Source organism: Chelonia mydas, chromosome 1 (assembly GCF_015237465.2).
Source record: "Chelonia mydas isolate rCheMyd1 chromosome 1, rCheMyd1.pri.v2, whole genome shotgun sequence".
In the NCBI taxonomy this organism is placed as follows: Eukaryota; Metazoa; Chordata; order Testudines; family Cheloniidae; genus Chelonia; species Chelonia mydas.
The window spans coordinates 214,688,679-214,707,802 of record NC_057849.1 but is presented as its reverse complement, the minus strand read 5'-3'; the positions used below and the strand labels follow the sequence as shown (position 1 = coordinate 214,707,802).

At 48.2% G+C, this 19,124-nt stretch overlaps 1 protein-coding gene across 2 annotated transcripts in view; it reads left to right on the top strand.

Moving 5' to 3' along the window:
• LOC102942365 (alpha-2-macroglobulin) overlaps nt 1-19,124 on the top strand; it is a 55,900-nt gene that overhangs the window by 5,215 nt on the left and 31,561 nt on the right. For both annotated transcript variants that reach the window (XM_037912689.2, XM_043521963.1), the window contains exons 2-14: nt 655-838; nt 1,896-2,052; nt 2,352-2,404; nt 7,955-7,975; nt 11,239-11,407; nt 13,672-13,756; nt 14,792-14,915; nt 15,886-16,000; nt 16,181-16,290; nt 16,759-16,920; nt 17,304-17,531; nt 17,914-17,977; nt 18,966-19,108. In XM_037912689.2, coding sequence (XP_037768617.1) covers nt 655-838; nt 1,896-2,052; nt 2,352-2,404; nt 7,955-7,975; nt 11,239-11,407; nt 13,672-13,756; nt 14,792-14,915; nt 15,886-16,000; nt 16,181-16,290; nt 16,759-16,920; nt 17,304-17,531; nt 17,914-17,977; nt 18,966-19,108 — 1,615 coding nt within the window. The remainder of the gene's footprint in view (nt 1-654; nt 839-1,895; nt 2,053-2,351; nt 2,405-7,954; nt 7,976-11,238; nt 11,408-13,671; nt 13,757-14,791; nt 14,916-15,885; nt 16,001-16,180; nt 16,291-16,758; nt 16,921-17,303; nt 17,532-17,913; nt 17,978-18,965; nt 19,109-19,124) is intronic.

The window sequence follows — 19,124 nt, the reverse complement described above, 5'->3', positions numbered from 1 at the left end:
TAGCACACAGCAGGTCACTGACAGACCCAGGAATAGCAATGAGTTTTCTGGCCAAATCCCTGTACAGTAGGTCACTCTGCCCCTTTAGCACAATGGCCATTCCCTACATTCAGATATCATCGCACACAGCCATCCCTACATTTGTATCTCTCCATTACTGAGGGCAGCTGGTGACACACCTAGATCGACAGACAGCTAGAGAGGGGGTTAGATTAAAAGCCCTGATCCACACTCCTCTGTAACTGCCTGCCAGTCTCCATGGAGGTACAACAAGCATTTCATCTGAGCTCCCTCCCCGCTGTTCAGATAATACAGCGAGGGGCTGTGGGATACACAAACATCAATTAACAGCCTGGAACTTTTCAAGCCATCTCCACGCCCTGCTGGGAGCCTGAACAAACAGCCCTTGGACAGCAATCGCTGCTAGCACAGAGCTAGTTCCTTCGCTCCAGGGGGTGTCCTAGGTTCCTGGCTGACTGAGCAGACCAGCTAGTATGTTACAAAAACAAAACGAAATTCACCATCCTGTATGTACAAATTACAGTGTGGATGGATGGTTGGGGATTCGGCTGTCACACTTGCCCATGCCCTTTCATCAGTACCTTCTCCATTCCCCATCCCCGCCTCTCTGACCTGTGACCTTCCCCTTCCCAGGCAGTACATGGTGCTAGTGCCCTTTCTGATCCACACCAACGTTCCTGAAAAGGTCTGTATCCAGCTGACCCACCTGAACGAGTCTGTGACGCTGAGCGCCACGCTGGAATATGCAGGGGCGAACAGGAGCCTGATCGCAGATGTGGTGTCGGAGAAGGACGTGTTCAAGTGCATCCCGTTCACGGTGAGTATCTGACTCCCACAGGGTTTATTACCTGAGTCTGTAAGATAGTGACAGCCTGGGACCAACCCCTGCAAGGCCTGACACCATCAGAAATCACAAACAGAGAGAGGCTCAGGTAGGAGACATTCAAGGAAAACCACAGTTCCTGCTGGCAGTGCTGTGGGTGACTCAGAGGAGTGATCTTCAGTTGGTGCTGAGCTCAGTGCCCGGCACAATGCTGGGAGGGGCTCTGCTACAGGCTGTGGTGTGGCTGGCTTTGTTGGGTGGTTTTCTCTCTGAGTCAGTGCTGACCTTATGGCTGCAGCCTGGCCTCCCATTTCTCAGGGGGCTCCACAAGCCTCTGAGTGAGACCGGAAAGAAAGCCATGGAAGGAGGAGGTTACAGAACTTCCTCCAGACCATCGACGTCCTTGAGCTCATCTTGTGCCTCTCCCGGGGGCCAGTCCAGGATTTCTCCCTGCAGCTCTCAAGGCTGGCTGGGGGGACAGTAGAAGAAAATGGACCCAGCACAGAAGTAATTAATCAGATGTAGCTTCGCGTTTTCCTCCATCACTGGGATCCACAGCTGTGGGGACATGATCACAGTCCATCAATCCCTTTGAGGAAGGAGCATAATGAGGGAAGAGAAATGATCCCCAGTCTTCGCAAGAGGCAGCACAAGGGGTGATGAGCAGAAGGAAAAGCTGAGACTAAGACACTGGGGGAAGTTCTTAAGATATGAGCTACTGGGGTGGAGGAGTCAGAGACCCCTGGTTGGGAGGGGATGGCAGTGGGTGGCAGGAAGAGTCTCCTCTGGAGGAGATGGTGGAGGCCCCATCACTGCAAAGATTCTGGCAGCATAAAGGAGACATTAGTGGGAATGGAGGAGAAGAGTCCTGCAAAACCAGGGTGAGGTGAGACTGGCAGAGCCTGGCTTTCTTTCCCCAGACCCCACAATCCCTGATTCTGGTAGGTATGTGGTGACCTTTATGGTTGGGTTTCATGTACAACTCCAGCCTCCAAAGGCTCAGTGCAGAGGGGAGAGTCTCTAAGGCAGCGGCTCTTTTGCTTTTCTCCAGGTTCCAAAGTCCAGCAGCTCATCAGCAGCGTTTCTCACGGTGCTGGTGAAGGGGCCGACGCTGGAGTTCAGGAGCCGGAAATCGGTGCTGGTCAAGAACTCAGAGAGCCTGGTCTTTGTCCAGACGGACAAACCCATCTACAAACCGGGACAAACAGGTACAAGGAGTCGGGTGGGGAATTATATACAAGGCAGGAAATCCTCCCTGCTTCCCCAGAGACCCCACAACTCATCACCAAGTTAGTATGGCTGGCAGTAAACCTGCCTTTCCACCGCCTCCCCGCTAGTCACAGAGGGGAGTGTGGTGCATGCGTCCAACCTTGCCATGTGTCCATGGATCATTGTATCTGGGCCAGGCATGCACACAGCAGCTGCCTCAATGACTGATGGTCCCTGTGTGAGTGGCTGCAGGTGTAACAGTGAAAATCTCTTCCTCTCTCAATCATGCCCTCTGCAGTTCTGTTTCGGATCGTCTCTCTGGACGAAGACTTCCGTCCTCTGAATGTGAAGGTAGGTCAGATCGCTGATCAGTTTCCATGGCTGACTTGGTGAGTGCTGATGATGACCCCATTAAAGTCCTTTGTGAGTCCTGAGGAACTTATTTCTATAAACATCCTTCTAGAGCCGTAAAAGCAACTCGGTAAATCAAATAATCCCATCTGACTCCCCACTTCTTCTACGTGGGGATCAGTTTCTGCCATGATTTACACTCCATTCTCCTTCATTGACAGCGTGTACATAGGACAGAATATGTCCCTTTATGGCACAATATGAATTAGTATATTATATTACAATACTATAAAGCTGGCTAGTGTGTAAATGCACCACTGCCCTCTACTGGTTGGAATCTGAAATGCACAATTGTGTGTCATAAGGCTACTACTTTGTTGCCACAGTGGTCACAGAAATTGTGAATTTCAATAAAATCCATGAAATCTTGGATATGGCTGTAAAAACTCATTTGATTAGCCCCCAAACCAAGTGGTGTTGTGACCTGGCACATGGGAATGCAGCCCCACTCAGGTTTGGCCTATCTGACCCTCCTTCTCCATCTGTAGAGGGGTGGACGGGCCAAACCTGAGTGGAACTGTGACCCCATGCACCGGGTCCCAATGCCCAAAATGGGGAGTCGGGCTCAGTACTGCAGGACAGGAGCTGCCGCTGCAGGGTGAGCACAGCATGCTCCCCACCCCGGGCCTCCCCTTTCAGCACCCTCACTATACTCTTTTTATGTTGATGTAGTGCAAACTACATTATTTGGTGACCTTGCCATAACTTACCGTTTTTTCTCCCACACCGCTGTTGTGAAATTTACTAAAAATTTCTGTGCTGAAATCGTAGCCTTAGCCATAGGCCTTATGTTGCGAACAGCTAACATAGATTCTTCTTTGGATTCCATGGTTGAGGCCTGGGCAGATGGGTCAGAGTTCTGTGCCTTCTGCTGTTGCCATGAGTTTTGAAAGGCCATGGTGTATGGTAGAGTGACAGTCATGATATCAGAGATGGTCACAAAGTTGCTATAATGTGGAACCCCACAATGTTTTTCCAGAGTGACTGTTCAGAGACTAAATCCCTCTGAAGTGGATTTATGGACATCTACTAAAATAGCCAATAATCCTGGCTCCCAAATGGGATCCTCTCCACAAGCAGCCCAGCTACAGAGGAGATTATGAGGTTGCTTCCTGTCTGCTTCCTGCCTCTTGGAAATACCCCAAGAGGAAGTAGGATTAAAGAAATGTTTAGATGGGATGATCCTTGCTCTGAGATGCTGGGCCACATTCCGATCTCATTTGTACCACTGTCAATCTGGAACAACTCCACTGACTTCATGGGAACTGGAGTTGATGTGAGAGCCTAAATTGTGCATTAGTGCATTAGTAATGCCTCAGACTAAGACCAGTTACTGGGAGCAAAATTTGGCCAGTGAGGCTAAGCTGATTCTGAGATTGTCTTGGCAAAGATCTTGGGGAGGATGTTCATCTTTTCCCTGGAGCAGGGAATGGAAATTGTCCTGTTAGGATCATGTTGCCAGAAGTAAGTAAATTGGAAAAAGTCCAGAGGAGAGCAAAAAATAATAAGATGTTTCAAAAACCTGATCTATAAGGAAAGGTTGAAAGAATTGGGCCTGTTTAGTATAGAGAAGAGACAGCTGAGGGGGGACCTGACAATAATAATCAGATATGTAAAACATTGTTATAAAGGAGACAGTGATCAGTTGTTCTCCATGTCCAAGAAGTAATTGATTTTGTTGGCAACAAGAGAGATTTAGACTATAAAGTAGGAAAACCTTTCTAACTCTAAGGATAGTTATGCACTGGAACAGGTTACCAAGGGAGGTTGTGGAATCCCCATCATTGGAGGTTTGTAAGAACAGGTTGGACAAACAACTGTCAGGGATGGTCTAGGTTTACTTGGTCCTGCCTCAGTGCAGGGAATGGACTAGATGATCTCTGGAGGTCCCTTCTGGCCCTACATTTCTGTGATTCTATAATTCTGTCCTACATGATAAATTGCTCACAGTTGGTGGAGCTAAGAACCTCCCTCTATCTTCTGTGTTACATCTTAAAAATCATAATCCTCTGTTTGTGGCATCCTTATGGGCCCTCTGAATATAGGGAACAGGAATTCGGGGCAGAGGGAATGAGCAGCAGGGCAGATGAATCTCCAGAGGCAAAAGATGATCATTATTCTGAAGGTGAAGGAGCATGCTAGTGTAACAAGGAGATTCTGATCACTTCATCTGATCACAAGGAAACATAAAACTCTACCGGAGAAGTTAGTGCTTTGAACAGAATTGTAAAGAATAACTGTCAAAGAAGAAACCATTGGTCTCAACATGCAGAGCAAGATTGGAATAACTGGCTTCTCCAGTGCTTAATTTGTAAAGGTGCTGGGGGCTCAAACAATTTTTTTTTACTTTCATAAGTGACGCGGCAAGCCTAGAGATGCCGGGGCTATTTACTGCCAAGCCTAGAGGTGCGGGGCTATGAACTGCCAAGCCTGGAGATACTGGGGCTCAGCCCTGGCACAAATTAAGCACTGGGCTTCTCCATTTCATAGGACTGGAAATCAGAGACTTTCAGTAGTGGCTTTAGGAACATCCTAAGGGCCTGATTCCCCAGTGCCGTGCACCTTGCGGCATTATTAACACCAGAGCAAAGTGGGCATAAAACGTCAAATGAGGCTTGTTCTGTGTGCCTCACTTTCATAGAATCATAGAAGGTTAGGGTTGGAAGGGACCTCAGGAGGTCATCTAGTCCAACCCCCTGCTCAAAGCAGGAGCAATCCCCAATTTTTGCCCCAGACCCCTAAATGGTCCCCTCAAGGATTGAACTCGCAACCCTGGGTTTGGCAGGCCAATGCTCAAACCACTGAGCTATTTGCACTGGGTGTGAGTGACAGCACCAGGGGTGGGCCAGCAGTGAGTCAGGCCCTGAGGAGATCACTTCTGTCTTGTGGGAAGGCATGTGACTGGGCCTCAAGACCCCTATACCTGGCTCTGTCACACCTTTCTGCACATCATACACTGTGACCTAGCTGACTCGCCTCCACAACCTCACTGCGAGTTTGCATGTGCAGGAGCAGGGGTCCCTCAGGAGACATCCCAGCAGCAGGCCCCACCTGATGCTGCAGAGCAGGACACAGAGAATTGAGTTGCCACCTGAAAGCCCTGAAAACCAGCAACTTTCCAAAGGGCTTCAGTGACTTAGAAACCTAAGTTCCCTCCCCACTCTGAACTCTGGGGTACAGATGTGGGGACCCACATGAAAGACCCCCTAAATTTATATTCCACCAGCTTAGATTAAAAGCTTCCCCAAGGCACAAATTCCTTGTCTTTGGACGGTATTGCTGCCACCACCAAGTGAGTTAGACAAAGTTTCAGGAAAAGGAACACTTGGAGTTCCTGTTTCCCCAAAATATCCCCCCCCCAAGCCCCTTCACCCCCTTTCCTGGGGAGGCTTGAGAATAATATAGCAACCAGATAGGTAAACCAGGTGAGCACAGACCAGACCCTTGAGTTTTTAGGACACTAAAAACCCAATCAGATTCTTAAAAGCAGAACTTTATTATAAAGAAAAAAGTAGAAGAAGCACCTCTGTAAAATCAGGATGGAAGCTAATTTTACAGGGTAATAAGATTTAAAAACACAGAGGATTCCCCTCTAGGCAAAACTTCAAAGTTACCAAAAAAAAAAAAAAAAAAAAAAAAAAAGGAATAAACCTCTCTCTTAGCACAGGGAAAATTCACAAGCTAAAACAAAAGATACTCTTAACACATTTCCTTGCTATTACTTACAATTTCTGTAATTTTAGATGTATCATTTCAGTAGAAGCTGGATTACTTGCTTGATCTCTCTCTTTGTCTCGGAGAGAACAACAAAGAGCACAAACAACCCCCCACCCCCAATTTGAAAGTATCTTCTTTCCCCATTGGTCCTTCTGGTCAGGTGCCAACTAGGTTAATGGAACTGATTAATCCCTTACAGGTAAAGGAGGGATTTTATGCTACCCTTAGCTGTATGTTTATGACAGGGCCAGATTGCCAAAGGGATTTAGATGCCTAAAGATGCAGATAGGCGCATAGTGGATTTTCAGGAGCACGTAGGCAATTAGGAGCCTAACTCCCATTGGCTGTGGTGGGAACTAGGTACCTCAGCTCTTGGAAACTCCTCTAGGTACCTGTCTGCATTGTTAGGCACCTAAACACTTTTACAGATCTGCCCCCAAGTCTCACTGAAAGTCAGTGGCTCTTTGGCTCCTAAGCCACAGAACTTGAAAGGTACATAGGTGCCTGACTCCCACTGAAATCAACGGGAGGTAGATACACAAGTCCATTTGTGGATCTGGCCTAAAGTGCCTAAATCACTTTTGAAAAAGGCTCCTATGATAAATGAAGCGGGGTTGGGGGTAGCTCCCTTTTATGGACACCCAGCCAGCCAGTTAGGTACAAAATCCGTTAGTAGCTGTTCTCTACTTGCTTTACCTGTAAAGGGTTAAAAAAGCCCATAAATAAAAGGAAGGGAGTGGGCACCTGACCAAAAGAGCCAATGGGAAGGCTAGAACTTCTTAAAATTGGGAAAAAACTTTCCCTTTGTCTGTCTGTTGTTGTTTTCCGGAGAGAGCAGACACAGAGCAGCAATGCTGTAAGAAGCTTTAAACCCGTTATGAAAAATCATCAAATCATACCTTGAAACTACTTATCTGAAAACCCAGATATGTAAGTAGATCAGGGAATGTCTAGGATTAGCTTTATTTCTTTATGGCTTGTGGACTCCTCTGTGCTAACCCCAGGTGCTTTTGTTTTGCTTGTAACCTTTAAGCAGGACCTCAAGAAAACCAATCTTGATGCTTAATTATTATATTTGCTCTTTTTAAAATCTAGCAATAGCCTATGTTCCAGATGTATTTTCTTTCTTTTCGTTTTTTAATAAAATTTACCTTTTTTAAGAACAGGATTGGGTTTTTGTGTCCTAAGAGGTTTGTGCATATATTGTTTAATTAGCTGGTGGCAACTGCTGATTTCCTTTGTTTTCCTTCTCAGCTCTTCCCTGGACAGGGGCGGAGGTGAAAGGGCTTGAGGGTCCCCGACAGAGAGGAATTCTCAAGTGTGCCTTCCTGGGTTCAAAGAGATTTTTTGCATTTGGGTCATGGCAACATCTACCCATCCAAGGTCACAGAGAAGCTATAACCTTGGGAGTTTAATACCAGCCTGGAGTGGCCAGTATTAATTTTTGCAATCCTTGCGGGCCCTCACCTTCTGCACTCAAAGTGCCAGAGTGGTGAATCAACCTTGACAGCTCCTAAGTCACTTGGGTGTGTTTGACATTTTTATCCTGAATCCTCTAAATGCAAAACGAAGTATTTAATTTCACAGCTGTGTTAAACTGACCAGTTCAGGCTCTAAAACATTAAAAGGCCCCGCTGGAGTTTCTCATTGAGTAACAGAGAGCAAGGGGCAGAGGGAAATGCAGAGACACAGAAGTCCCCTGAACAGGGTAGATGAGCTCAGTGCATGTCTGACCTGTATTTCTAACTCTGCTTTTCCCTGTTTTCCCCACAGTTTCCACTGGTCTTCATCAAGGTAAGTGGCACATTGATTTTTACGCTCACGGCCGCTAGCTGAAAGCTGGGGCTGCTGCGGGGCTGGGGAGACTCCCGTGCTCCACAGCAGAGGGGGTGTGTAGTGCGGTGTTCATTGTGAATGGGTAGTGCGGCCACTAGGGGGCTCAGAGCAAGGAAGTAAGGGTGCGTCTGTGGGAACAGGAAGTAGAGTCCTGCATTCACCCCACCCACCCTGGGTGATCATTGGATCATCTCAGCATTGGATCACCCGAGAGATTTCAGTCCTCAGCTGCAGTGCAACATTGGAACCTGACCTGCAAAGGGGGAAAATGGGCCCGTGACCTTTCCTGCTTCTTTAGGTTGCTTAAAGGAGCCTGAAAAGGGTCTTTTGTGAAAGTGAGCCCTGGTCTGCACACAGATTTCATTCCAGTTTAACTGTGTCAGTCAGGGGTGGGATTTTATACCAAAATAGTTAAACCAGTGCAGCCGCTAGCATGGGCCCGGTTATACCAACACAGAGGTGCCTTATACTGGCATAGCTCATTCCCCTTCCCATACAGGGATAAGCTATACTGGTCAAAGGCACCTTTATCCTGGTATAACTGTGTCCACACTAGGGGATTGAACTCGTGTCATTACACCAGTATAGCTCAAGCAGTACAACTTTTATATGTAGACGGGCCCTATGTTTGTTATTTCTGCTTCTTTTTCCATTAGAAGTTCAGATCTTGTCCACCCTGGAAGTCTCTGCGGGCACAAGAGAACTAGAGAGTTGATGATATGATACGAGTCTGTGGCAGGAAAACTGAACCCCTCAGATGGGAAGGGATCTTTAGGACTCTAATATTATTTAGGGTTGTTTGTTTTTGTGGCCAGCTGTTTAATTCCAATGATTAAAAAACTGTTGGGATAAAGACTGTCTCTGTTGAGACAGTGTGACCTAGATAGACAACTGTGGTGGGACTCAGGAGACCTGGGTTCTATTGGTAACTCTCCCACCCTTCTACTGGTGATTTTAAGAAGTAAGCTCACTTCTCTCTACCTCAGTTTCCCCAGATGTGAAACAGGGATAATGATTCTGACCTCCTTTGTAAAGCGGGTTGAGGTCTATGGATGCAAAGTGCTAGGTATTTTTTTTTATTGTTATAATTGTTTCCAACTCCCACCCCTTCAGTTAAGATGTGGCCGCTCACAATAAATACATCTGAGATCTGGTGAGAAACCAGGGGAGATCAGACGTGGCATTCCTGCTATTTCTGAAGTTAAAACAACAAGCAGGGGGGCGAAAAAACACTTTTTTTTTTTTCATGTGGAAAAAGCTTTCAGGCCTTCTGTCTATATCCATCATAAAGATGGCAAAGGCAGCACAAGCCCAATTATAAACCTTCTTTCCCAGCCTCCTCTGAGTCACATAGTCATTTCATCTCCAGATCCGCCTCACACTGGGCTACCCGCTTTTGACTTGACTTAAATGTGGGGCCAACTCTCAATAACTGCGACAGCGCAGTGGGACTTGTCAGCTGAAGGTCCTTTCACCCACTCTGCCTTCGGTGTCACCTAGTGGGGTCTCTTGGAAACAGGGCCTGCTCTCTCCCCGTCAGCCATGAGAGGTCACTCCCCTCTGCCATGTACATTGGCCAAACTGGACAGTCTCTACGTAAAAGAATAAATTGACACAAATCAGACGTCAAGAATTATAACATTCAAAAACCAGTTGGAGAACACTTCAATCTCTCTGGTCACTCGATTACAGACCTAAAAGTGGCAATACTTCAACAAAAAAACTTCAAAAACAGACTCCAACGAGAGACTGCTGAATTGGAATTAATTTGCAAACTGGATACAATTAACTTAGGCTTGAATAGAGACTGGGAGTGGATGGGTCATTACACAAAGTAAAACTATTTCCCCATGTTTATCTCCCCCACCCCCCACTGTTCCTCAGACGTTCTTGTCAACTGCTGGAAATGGTCCACCTTAAATATCACTGCAAAATGTTCCCCCTTCCCCCCCCACCTCCTGCTGGTAATAGCTCACCTTAAGTGATCACTCTGGTTACAGTGTGTATGGTAACACCCATTGTTTCATGTTCTCTGTGTATATAAAATCTCCCCACTGTATTTTCCACTACATGCATCCGATGAAGTGAGCTGTAGCTCACAAAAGCTTATGCTCAAATAAATTTGTTAGTCTCTAAGGTGCCACAAGTACTCCTTTTCTTTTCACATCCCCCGTTACTTGGCTCAGGGATAAAGTGGGAATGAAATAAATCCTCTCCAGTCAGTCAGTCACCTGGGGCTATCTGAAGTAAATAGACTTTTGATGGTAGCCAAGATACAGAGGAGTAAACAGATAGAAAATGAAAGAGTGTGAACATTAAACATGTTCCTGAGCAGTCTGGAAAGGGCACATCAAACTATATATTGCTTTTAGTTTAATCTCTTTGATGATTTCTACTAGAGTTGGGCCTGAGCTGCAGAATTCAGAACCAGGTTAGGATCTAGTCACGTCAGACCTGGTTTGCTCCATTGCTTTGGCCTGTTAATAATCAATTCGTAATTAATAATACTCAGCTTTTACAGAGATGAAGTTTCAGATCCAGCCTCTGGACCTGCCTTCAAACTTGCCCAAAACCATACTCAGGACCTTGTCTAATTTATTCAGATTGGCTTCCCACATTCCCCACCCCCCATACATATTGTGCATTGAGTAACAGCCCAAAACAACATATTTAAGACCAGATTAGTATTTCCATGGCCCATTGCCTTCCACATACCTGCATGGGGAGGGTTTTCTCAGCCCCATAGGTAACTTGAGTATTTCAATCCTCAGCCAGACCAGTTGCCAGTTCTCGAACTGCAAATATAACATTAAAGTTTCCAGGCTTTAGAAACTCATCACATCCTGCTGTCTGTGCATTGGTCTCTTAGCCTTGCTCTCTCCCACCCTCCTTGCCCACTCCATATGGATGTGGGCATGTTGATCAGGTGGGCAGACAATGGAATAGATTCGGTGCTGGTATCTGGCTGTTTAATTACACACTGATTGCACAGGATTTGACTGGTTAATCCTTACAGACTACTGGGAAAGTACAGAGCTGGCCACCAGGTGCCCTAACCTCAGCTATAGGAGAGGGAGATAATCGTATATATCCTGTATCTCTGCCAAACATTGGACTGCAACTGCCCTGCTCTGCAGCCTCATGCTGTGTAGACACCCTGCCTGTAAATGAAAGGTTAAGAGTCATCCTGTCTTATGACCTTCTGCTCTTCTCACCTCTAGGACCCGCAGAGGAACCGCGTGTACCAGTGGCGAGAGGTGGAGTTAAATGGGGGCCTCACCCAGCTCTCCTTCCCCCTCACCTCCGAGCCCATTCAAGGCACCTACAATGTGGTGGTGCAAAAAGAGACGGGGACCAATCTAGAACACTCCTTTACTGTGGAGGAATACGGTAAGGAAGGGTCCCACTCGTGCTGGGGCGAGGGGTGTTGGAAGCAGGAGCAACTGTCTGGGATTCATCCATTCCAGGCACAAAAATCCAGTTCAGGATTGTCTGGGGTGTAGATGTGTGAAGAGTGATCTGAGGAATGGGCCAGGAAAACACTGGATACTTTAAGGGATCAGGATCTGAGCCCGCATCCAGTGGTATGTAGCTTTCTCTTCAGCACCTGAACTGTCAGGGTCACTGTTCACTGTAAGCCTGGGCGTATCTGGGTCTGAATACAAAGGCCCATCCCTTGGGCCTACTGGATTTGGGCTGTGATTCCAGTCTCAGTACAATGCAGCTTTATTTTTGTGTAGGGTCTTTCCTACCAGTTGTGTGCAGTATATGGTACGGATGCAGAACAAACTATGTGAATGCTATATTACAGTGGCACAGTTTGCTTCCCCTGTGCTCTGCCAATGAAACTGGCTTAACTCACCTCTCCTTTCTCCCCTTCTCCCACTCTGGTCTTCACACCTTTGTCCTTGCAGCCCCTGGCACCCAGAACATCTTCAAACGTTCAAAATAAATAAATAAAGACACTTTTTGGCTGGAGATCAAGACTGGAAAACATCAGCCTCAAAGGGCAAACTTTTGGAAGGTTTATGAGGAAAGGAAAATGAGGCCAGCAGGAGTGGTAGATTCTCAGAGAACCCATTTTGCAACCTTAATTACAGTGGTTGCCACTAATCACCCAAGGAGAGAGAAAGTACAGCTCTGTCTAGTCTAGGGAAATGTACCACTCCAGCCCCCACCCCGACTACTTGTGAATTGTCCCACAGAAATGCTTCAGCCACTTACATGCATTCCAAGAGCCTTCTCTCAGCAAGCCTAAGAGCCAGCTCATTCTGAATGGCTTAGTAACAGTGGCTCCACGAGGCCTCTCGCTGCTGTCCGACGGGGCATTCTGAAATTTCCCAGAATCCACTGCTTCTGGGGTCTGTGCTGGGAACTGCGGGATAGGTACCACAGGGCATCGCAACTGAAGGGCTTTAAAGCAGTGCTCTTGTAGGCAAACCCGCAGAGCTCCGAACACCAGTCAGCATGGCAGTGCGGGCACTGTGACCAGCCTGTGCTCCAGCTGGGCCGATCTCACTGGTTCCAGTGTGACCTGGCTCTGGACAGACTGCCACCTCCTTGCTTGGGGTGCCTCTGCGTGTGCCACTCCAAGCCATGCTGGCTTTTGCCTGAGCCTTATACCTACAGCAGCTCTTATTATTGCAGGGGTTCTCAAACTTGGGGGTCGGGACCCCTCAGGGAGTTACGAGGTTATTACATGGGGGGTCGCAAGCTGTCAGCCTCCACCGCAAACCCCACTTTGCCTCCAGCATTTATAATGGTGTTAAATATATTTCAAAGGGTTTTTAATTTATAAGGGGGGGGGGTTGCACTCAAAGGCTTGCTATGTGAAAGGGGTCATCAGTACAAAAGTTTGAGAAGCATTGTCTTATTGAGTTTGCTCTCCACTCCCCTCCACACACCCCCAGTCAATGTCTCTCTTCCATTATTACCCCCTCATTCAGTTAGTTCAGAACTCCTGAGAGAATTCACTTTGGGGCTGAAACTTGACATTCTAGTGCCCAGCCAGAAGGGGAATGCAGTCTGTGTACTCAGCCAGCAGGAAACAATATTTGCTTTTACCGTGTTATGAAACAGCTTTTATCCAACTCTTTTCATGCAGGGATAAGTTTAAAATGGCTGAACTTTCAGGGTCACATTCACTGGTGCAGTCCGTCTGCTTTGTACCACTCCAGCAGGGATGCAAAGTAAGCGGGCTTATGGCTGCTTTGCTTCACCGGAGCAGCACAGGAGCCAGAGCACACAGTGAATGTGGCCCTTTAAATCTGATGAGTGACGACGGTGCGCTGGGGAGTCGGGCCCTCACTAGGTATCACTTACGTCGCATAGTTTGGAATACAGTCTCTGAAGCAACGACAGCCCGGCGGGCAGGGTTGGGCAAGGGGAGCGAAGGGGAGGGGAGTAGGGTTTACAGTGTCTTTCTCTTCAGTTCCACAGTCCCTGGTCGGATCCTCAGCTGGTGTAAACTGGCTCAGCTGCACTGAGGGGCATGGAGCTGTAGTGATTTATAGCAGGCTGAGGATCTGGCACCATGCGTTGCGGGGGGGGGGGGGAGGGAGAGAGGCTGTGTCTGTCACTCAGTGGGGTAGTGACAGTGATGTACACCTGTTCCCTCTGCTCTGTTCAACGTCTGGCCCGTCTCTCTCCCTCAGTGCTGCCCAAGTACGAGGTGTCGGTGAAGCTGCCCAAGAAAATCACCATCCAGGATGAGGAGCTGAAAGTGGCCGTCTGTGGTCTGTGAGTTTCAGAGTTTGAGTCACCGTTTTTTGTGCTCATCCACCGTTGCCTTCCTGCTGCTACCCCCAGAAACCAGAGCTGGAGAAGGCCCCTTTGGTCACTTTCTCTCCATCCCCAAGGGCCCTGGGCAGGATTGTTCCCTACTGTCTAGTCTGCATCCAGCCGAAGTTTTAAACATCCCAAGCAATGGGGCTCCTCCGCTGCCCCGGGAAACAATGCCTCAGCCCCGTTCAGCTCCCTCTCAGAAAGGTTTTCTCCATTATTCAACCCAAATTTTCCCTTTTTTAACATCATTCCATCCTTCCTAATCAGACCCCCAAGTGCCTCCGTAAATTATCCCGGCCCCCCTCGGTGATGCCTCCTTCAGACACTTGTAGGTAGAAATTACGTCCCTTCTTAGACATCCCGTAACCAGACTTGCCAGATTTAACTCTTCCTTCCCTCCTCATAAATCCCTCCCTCCAGCTCCCTGCTCGTATTTCTTGCTCTTCTCTGAACTCCCTCCAGTTTGTCGATGGCTTTTGGGTAAAGAGGTGTCCGGAGCTGAAAACAGTGCTCCAGAGGTGTCGTGTAGCGTTGATGGGAGATGATAATCCCTCTCTATACAGCCTTAGTGCGACCCCACCTGGAAGACAGTGTTCAGCTCTGGGCCCCACAGCTCTAAGGAGACTGCACCTGGAAAACTGTCCGCAGGTCTGGGCTCTTCCGTACCAGAAAGGTGTGGCCAAATGGGAGGGAGCTGGGAGAAGGGAAACACAACTGATTAAGGGGCAGAAGAGCCTGACTATCAGGCAACATTTCCTAATGGGGAGGCCTGCTGGGTAATGGAATAATCTCCCCCGGGAAATGGCTGGAACCCCGTCACCTGAGTCATTGGAAAACAGGACTAGATGAAGCTCTGGAGAATAGACATTAGGAAACCAGCAACAGAGTCCTCAGGGGTAATGGTATAAAGGGCCCCAAAAGGCCTCTTCTGCCTGACTCTGTCTCCCTGTCTAAGCACCCTGTGTCTCTTTAACGCCTCTCTGGTTACAGATACACCTATGGGACCCCTGTCCCCGGCCTGGTGAATGTCCGTGTGTGCCGGAGATTCTCCCAGTCCAGGTCACGCTGCTATGGAAGAGAGGCCGAGGCTGTGTGTGAGGAATTCACCAGACAAGTGAGTCCAAGGCCCATCCCATAGGCAGGAGGTGACTGTCTTGAGGAGGGTGATCTGTGTCTGTCAAAGGGGATTGTTAGATCTCAGCTGGGATTCTGTGTTCTGGGTTGGGCTTTGTCTCACAGGAGGGAGGTACTGGTTATGAGGTGATGCCAGGGCTGGGGGATATAAATTATGAAGAAAAACCCCTCGGGTGAAATCCTGGCCCCAATGAACTCAATGGCAAAACTCCCATTGACATCTGTCAGATCAGGATTCACCCCTGGATGGATGTTTCTTCTAGCTGGGAAAGAAAAGACCCTGAGAGGTTTTTGTGTCTGTGAACGGGATTGAGATGGGGAGGGGAGCAGAGCAGAGGAGAAAGCAAGAGGGAACTTTAAGATCTGGGAGAGAGAGAGAACTCAAGAGGAAGAAGAAAGAGAGAGACAGGGCAAGGAGGCAGAGAGAATAGGGGTAGAGCAATAAAGAGAGAGAGGGAGACTATGAAGGAGAAGAAAGTAAGAGAGAGAAAACAGAAGTAGGTTGGACAGAGATAGGAGGAGGAGAAGAATGAGAGCGAGAACGAGAGAAGGAAGAAGAGCGCAAGATTGTGCATGGAGAAGGAGAGAGGATTCCAAGGGTGGATAAAAGACACAAGGAGATTTATCACACTGATGGGAAGTTGCAGATCTAGGGGGTGTGATCTGAACAATCAGGGAACCAGGCGTGTAACTAGGAGAATTTGTGGTGAAATGCATCAGAGAGGGCTGCATGTTGGATAAGTCACTGGGACCAGAGATGCCTTGATTGGTTTGTTGAGGAAGAAGGGAAGAGAGGGAGTCAGGCCGGATCAAGCCAGTAAGAGGATGGGATTAAGGCAAACCAAGCAGCAGGCAAATGTCTTGGGTACTGGGGTCTCTGTTCCTGTTCCACACAGACCTGAATTGTACAGGGATTTCCATGGTAATTTCCTCTTTGGTCTCTGGCTCAGGCGGACGTTCGAGGCTGTGTCTCCAATGTGGTGAAGACTAAAATATTCCAGCTCAAGCGAAAGGGTTATGAGATGAAAATTGAGGTGCAAGGCAAGATCACAGAAGAGGGTACAGGTATGCATCATGCTGACCTGGTGGAGCTGTGGGGCCGCACTGCAATAGCAGTGGGTGTTGCAAGCCAGCACTGAAGGGCACTGGCAGAGCTGGACAAAGTGGGGGGCAGCATTGGAGCATCTGGAGGAGCTGCAGGTCAGTGCATTAGTTCAAACCCCTCTATGCCGTGTTTTCTTGCAGGGGTGGAGTTAACTGGGACAGGCTCCAGTGAGATCACAGGCACCATGAGCACAATCAGCTTTGAGCAGGTGGACTCTCATTACAAACCAGGGATCCCCTTCTCTGGGCAGGTAGGGAACCTCTGAGAGCCCAGGAAATTACCTGACATGAGTGTGCTTGTCTGTGGAGAATAAGAACGTGCAAAGGGAAAACGTGGGACGATCACAAACCACGGGAACAGGAGCCATCTCCCTCTGCCTCTACACATGCTGTGGTATCCTTGCCATTAGTGGGAATTGCAGCACTTTCCTCTGACCCCCTGGTGCTGTCAGAGACAGGATACAGAGGAGAAGGCCCATTGGTATGGCCGGCACAGTCCTTCCCATGTTCCCAATCACACACTCTGGGAGGACAAGCCACCTCCTCAGGTGGTTCAGACTCACCCAGCATGTTCGCACATACCTGCCCCGTGGTCAGCTCTGTAGGAAACACCCTCTGGAGCTGCCTCAGGGGAATAACGTGGGCAAAGGCTCATTAGGACTGTGGGGACTGCTTTCCCTGCCTGGTATCAGCAACGGAGATTGGATTTGTTCCTTTAGGTGAAGCTGGTGGACGGGACCGATGCTCCAATCACCAATGAAACAATCCGGATTTCCATAGGGGGAAACAAATACAAAGCCAACTACACAACGAATGAAGAGGGCCGAGTCCGGTTTTCCATAGACACTGTCAACTTCACAGACACCTCCATTCACATCACCGTGAGTGGCTGAATCCAGGGAGCTAGGGGATGGGAGGTGTCACTGGCTGAGCTCCAGGGGAGATGTCCGTGGGTTTATTGATCTCTCTGCCCATCGGGAGATAAAACAAAGAGTTGGCTGGGAATTTCAGTCTCCTCCTCTCTGTCTTGCTCTCTTTCTCTCTGTCCCTTGTTCTCTGTGTCTTTCACACACTCGGTCGCTCTCCCTCTGTTTCTCCATCTCTGTCTCGCTCCACACGAGCATGGAAAATGCAGATCAATGCACTGTGCCCTGAAAAATCTGCCAGGAACATGTTTTTAAAATTACCCACTTTTTCCTTCTGAAATGCTAGTAGACCTGTTACTCACTTTTTGATCTGATATAAAAATGTTCTTCTTTATCAGGCAAACCATAAATCTGAACTGAGCTGTTACGACACAGACTGGGTCACCCCTGTGTACGGTAACGTCGTTCACACAGCAACACGCTTTTACTCCCCGAGTAAGAGCTTTCTCAAAATTGAGCCCATGTCTCAGACTTTAAGCTGTGGCTCCAACGTGGTGGTCCTGGTGCACTACATCCTGAAGCCAGAGGCCGTGGGGGAGCAGAAGGAAATCATCTTTTACTATTTGGTAAGCCCTCATGACCTCTACTTCCGTACACATGACACAGCACTGGAGGCCAGACACCCATATATGTCCCAGGCCACCAAACTGCCCCGAGGCCAGGTTCACTTGACCCTGACATTTACATGTAAAAGCCAGTGAAGGAAATGCAGAATTGGCCGGCGAGTGGATGGTTTCTGCTGGGAGAGAGAATTTCTGACTTGGTCGAGGTCCCAGTAAACTCCAGTCTGGGTCTGGGACTCTCTGTATAGCTCTGTGGGATTTTCTGCTCCTTCCCCACAGGAAAGCATCGGTATAGACACCCCCCCCTACCCCCAGCATTCCTCCGTGAGCATCCCGCACCTCCCACCAGGACCTCTGTAACAGGTGGGTTTCTTCTTCCTGGCAGGTGATGGCCAAGGGAGGCATTGTGAGGGCAGGCCCCGAGGTGCATCCCGTGGGGGATGGAGAGCGTGAGTAGAGCTGTGTGAATAACTGATTTCGCGGTTTGCTGGCCGAACCAGAAACCTCAAAAAACAATTGTTTGGGAGCGGCTGAACCATTTCACTTTTGAGCTGCTTTCATCTTTTTTAAATAGAATTGAAGGGAAATTGTAAATGAGGAGTTGTTTTGAATTGAAAAATGGAACCTTTCATTGAGGAAATGTCGAAACAAAACTTTCTGATTTGTTGCCAATTTTTTTTCTGAACAAAACCATTTGGTGAATTTCACACAAATTTGTGAAATGTTTTTTGGTTGATCCAAGTCTACATTTTTCAACAACAAAAAATCATCTGAAAAATTTTGGCCCATTCTCATTGTGAGCTCTCCCCTCGCCTTTCTCTGTCTGTCCTGGGAGGCTGAGCTGCTGTGTCTGAAGGAGGTGACGAGAACAGCACCCTTCTGTCCTCTTCACTTTCTCTCTTACTCTTTCTCCTCCTTGTCTCACTAGTCATGGTCTCTCTCTCCCTTTGACACACACACAGTTCCCCTGACCGATTTCATTTCATTAATGGCATTCTCAAGGGATTCCCAATTTGACTGATTCAGGCTGGCTGGGTAAATTCTACCTTGAGGAGCAGGAGTGTGGAATCCCACCCCCTCTGCAGCCCTGTGCGCACAACCCTCCGCACAGAGCCACTGTACAACACGTACTTCTTTCCTCGCCTTCATTATTGCATGGGCAGGGGCATCCTGCACTGATGGAGGACGGTGCTAGACTCTAGCTGACATGGATTTAGAGGACATGCTGAGATCCACCAAACCCATCTCACCTGAATATCCCACACCAGGTGTCTGCAGTAAGAGTCAAAAGCCTCAGCTATGCGCCAAAACTCTTACCCTTGGATAGCGCATTTTTCAGGGTGGCTGATATTGCAGCCATCATGAGGGAGCCTAAGGAAATGTGTGGCCCTGGCGCTGCTTCTCTATAGCTTAGCCACCCCCCTCTCTGTTTGCCAGTTATCCAGGTATTTGAGCTGAGGCTCCCCGTGAGGCCTGATATCGCCCCCCTGGCCCGGGTACTTGTATACACCACTTTACCCAGCGGGGAAGTTATCGCCAATTCCGAAGATTTCAAGATTGAAAACTGCTTTGCCAATAAGGTGAGCATCCGGTTTC